Source organism: Herpailurus yagouaroundi, unplaced genomic scaffold (genome assembly GCF_014898765.1).
Source record: "Herpailurus yagouaroundi ecotype Mexico unplaced genomic scaffold, PumYag 103560, whole genome shotgun sequence".
In the NCBI taxonomy this organism is placed as follows: domain Eukaryota; kingdom Metazoa; phylum Chordata; class Mammalia; order Carnivora; family Felidae; genus Herpailurus; species Herpailurus yagouaroundi.
The window spans coordinates 3,347-6,206 of NW_024421573.1; the positions used below are offsets into that span (position 1 = coordinate 3,347).

Here is a 2,860-nt window from a genome sequence, read left to right on the forward strand (position 1 = left end):
TCTGAATATAGAGTCTGGGCAATTGCAGCTGAGAGCCTGGAAATCCTCTATACAAAGGCAGACAGGTCTTCCTATAAGCTAGCTGCTTGTGTAGAACACAAGAATGGAGGCAGACAGCCAGAATAATACCCAAGAATAAAGTATAAACATAAAAGGACAAAGAAAAAACATTCCGTAGTCACCCCGGCTAAGAATGTCACCAAGATTCTAATGAGCTGGGATTAGAAGTCAATGCCACATAACCTGCTGTCTGATGACTGTAGTCAGCATGGTTATTAAGAATTGTGTTAACTGGCCAGTGAGCTGCAAGTTGCCATTCCATAGTGTGGGTTCCATCACTCCAGTCAATCCTTGTGTTGGCTTCATAAAGTTCTGCCCCCTAAGGAACCTCCCCCCAATTTCTATTAGTGTGTGTGAAAATAGGCAGATCCCAGTTCAGATGACAGTCAAGTCTGTGTTGCTGAGGCTGGGCAGGCTGAGGAAGCAATCCTCGTTATGGCTGAGCCTTTACCTAGGCTTCATTCTGTCTGGATGTGGGTTAACATTTTTATACAAGTTGCTTCCAAACGTTAATAAAGTTTACAGAAGCTTAAAACTTTGCTCATTCTAAGAATTGGATCAGCTTGGGGATTCTCCTCTCTGAGAATCTAAGAGAGCCCAGATTAGGTGAAATTTCTATAGAAAGAAATAATTTACAGCATTTTCCAGCTGTTGATCATAAAACAGAGGAAAAGTCCTCCTTGACTGGGGATTAGCTCTACTGGGCTCCAGTCCCGCCTCTATCAGCAACTTGCTCAGAAGACTCAGACAGGTCACACCCCTCTCTGGGCCTCAGTTGCTTTTTCGGGCCATGAGAGGATGAAACATCAGAAAAACCCCTCACACACAGTCGGCTGGAACATATGAGGCTTTTCCTTGGTGCTAGTCTACTCTCTAGTACCATACGCTCTGTTGTGTTCCACCCCCAACCCTCTCTCATCTAAAAGCTAAGGACACTCCCACTTACTGTCTCTTACTGCCATTTTTCTCTTACACACACATGCTCTCCTCTTATGTAGCAGAGACTTGATGGCATACTAGATGCCTGAGACTCTTCTCAAGAAAGCCTGATGTGCTGCTTTTGTACTTTGCTGATGACAGAAGGGATATCACATGGAAAAAGCCAACTGGTCCTCCCCCGTGGTGGGGTTCGTTCTCCTGGGACTCTCAGCCCACCCAAGGCTGGAGAAAACATTCTTTGTGCTCATCCTGTCTATGTATCTGGTGATCCTGCTGGGCAATGGGGTCCTCATCCTGGTGACCATCCTTGACTCCCGCCTGCACACGCCCATGTACTTCTTCCTGGGGAACCTCTCCTTCCTGGACATCTGCTACACAACCTCTTCCATCCCTCTAGTCCTGGATGGCTTCCTCACTCCCAGGAAAACCATTTCCTTCTCAGGCTGTGCCATGCAGATGTTCCTCTCCTTTGCCATGGGAGCCACAGAGTGTGTGCTCCTGGGCATGATGGCATTTGATCGCTATGTGGCCATCTGTAACCCCCTGAGGTACCCTGTGGTCATGAGCAGGTCTGTCTATGTATCCATGGCTGTCAGCTCCTGGACAATTGGTGGGGCTGCTTCTGTGGTACACACATCCCTGACGATTCAGCTGCCTTTCTGCGGGAACAACGTCATCAACCACCTTGCCTGTGAGATCCTGGCTGTCCTGAAGTTGGCCTGTGCTGACATCTCCATCAATGTGATCAGCATGGGAGTGACAAATGTGATCTTCCTGGGGGTCCCAGTTCTGTTCATCTCTGGCTCTTATGTCTTCATCATTGCTACCATCCTGAGGATCCCTTCAGCTGAGGGGAGGAAAAAGGCCTTTTCTACCTGCTCTGCCCACCTCACTGTGGTGGTCATCTTCTATGGGACCTTATTTTTCATGTACAGGAAGCCCAAGTCTAAGGATCCCCTGGGGGCAGACAAAGAGGACCTTTCAGATAAGCTCATCCCTCTCTTCTATGGGGTGGTGACCCCCATGCTCAACCCCGTCATCTACAGCCTCAGGAACAAGGACGTGAAGGCTGCTGTGAGGAACCTGGTGGCTCGGAAATACTTCACCCAGTGATGGAGGAGGGGTCCTCTGTGGTTCCTACCTCCAAGGGAGCAAGGGTTTTGATCATTGCAGCTGCCACTCAAAAGCCAGGTGATGTTAACTGAAATGATCGCTTGCCCTCTAGTTCATTTTCAGGGATTGTGTAACTTTCCAGATTGTGTCTTCTGAGTTTTAGCCAAATATCTGAGAGCTTCAACAGATGCCAGGCAATAAATCGCTAATGTAATGTACAAAGACATTCTGAACACATCCTAAAACCGAGGAGAAAGGGACCATTAGAGCAAGCCGAATAGCGCATACTGTGTCTGAGCTACATAGTCAGTACACACAGGTGAGAGGGCTCTCACAGCAACTTTTTCATCCCTACTGGACTCCCCAGGACAGTCAGGAACAAGGAGGAAGTGGACATTTTCATTATTAGACTCAGTTTGCCTGAAATACTAAGAGGAGACAAAGACAAGGTCTCCACACAGAGGGCTTCTGAGTGGAAATAATCTAGCCTGATGAACTGAATTGCTTTTTAGCTATGAGAAAATTGAGGCTTATTTTTTCTCGACGCGTTTCACATTATGAAACACTTCTTCTAAGTTAAATTCAAGGAGTATAGAGTTTCAATTTGATGTTTACCACTTATCCAATTCCCAACAGAAAAGGTAGTTTTCTGTTAGATAATAACTCAGATTCTGGAAGAGAGAGAGAGAGAGGGAGAGGAGAGAAAGGAAGGAAGGAAGGAAGGAAGGAAGGAAGGAAGGAAGGAAGG

At 47.0% G+C, this 2,860-nt stretch overlaps 1 protein-coding gene across 1 annotated transcript; it reads left to right on the forward strand.

The window, feature by feature from the left end:
- Positions 1 to 1,152: 1,152 nt before the first annotated feature.
- LOC121026449 (olfactory receptor 2S2-like) lies at positions 1,153 to 2,112 on the forward strand. The gene has a single exon (XM_040469298.1). The coding sequence runs from the start codon at positions 1,153 to 1,155 to the stop codon at positions 2,110 to 2,112; it is 960 nt and encodes a 319-aa protein (XP_040325232.1).
- The last annotated feature ends 748 nt before the right edge of the window (positions 2,113 to 2,860 follow it).

Coding starts and splice junctions, on each gene's coding strand:
- LOC121026449 (XM_040469298.1), top strand. CDS start 1,153: ATGGAAAAAGCCAACTGGTCCTCCCCCGTGGTGGGGTTCGTTCTCCTG.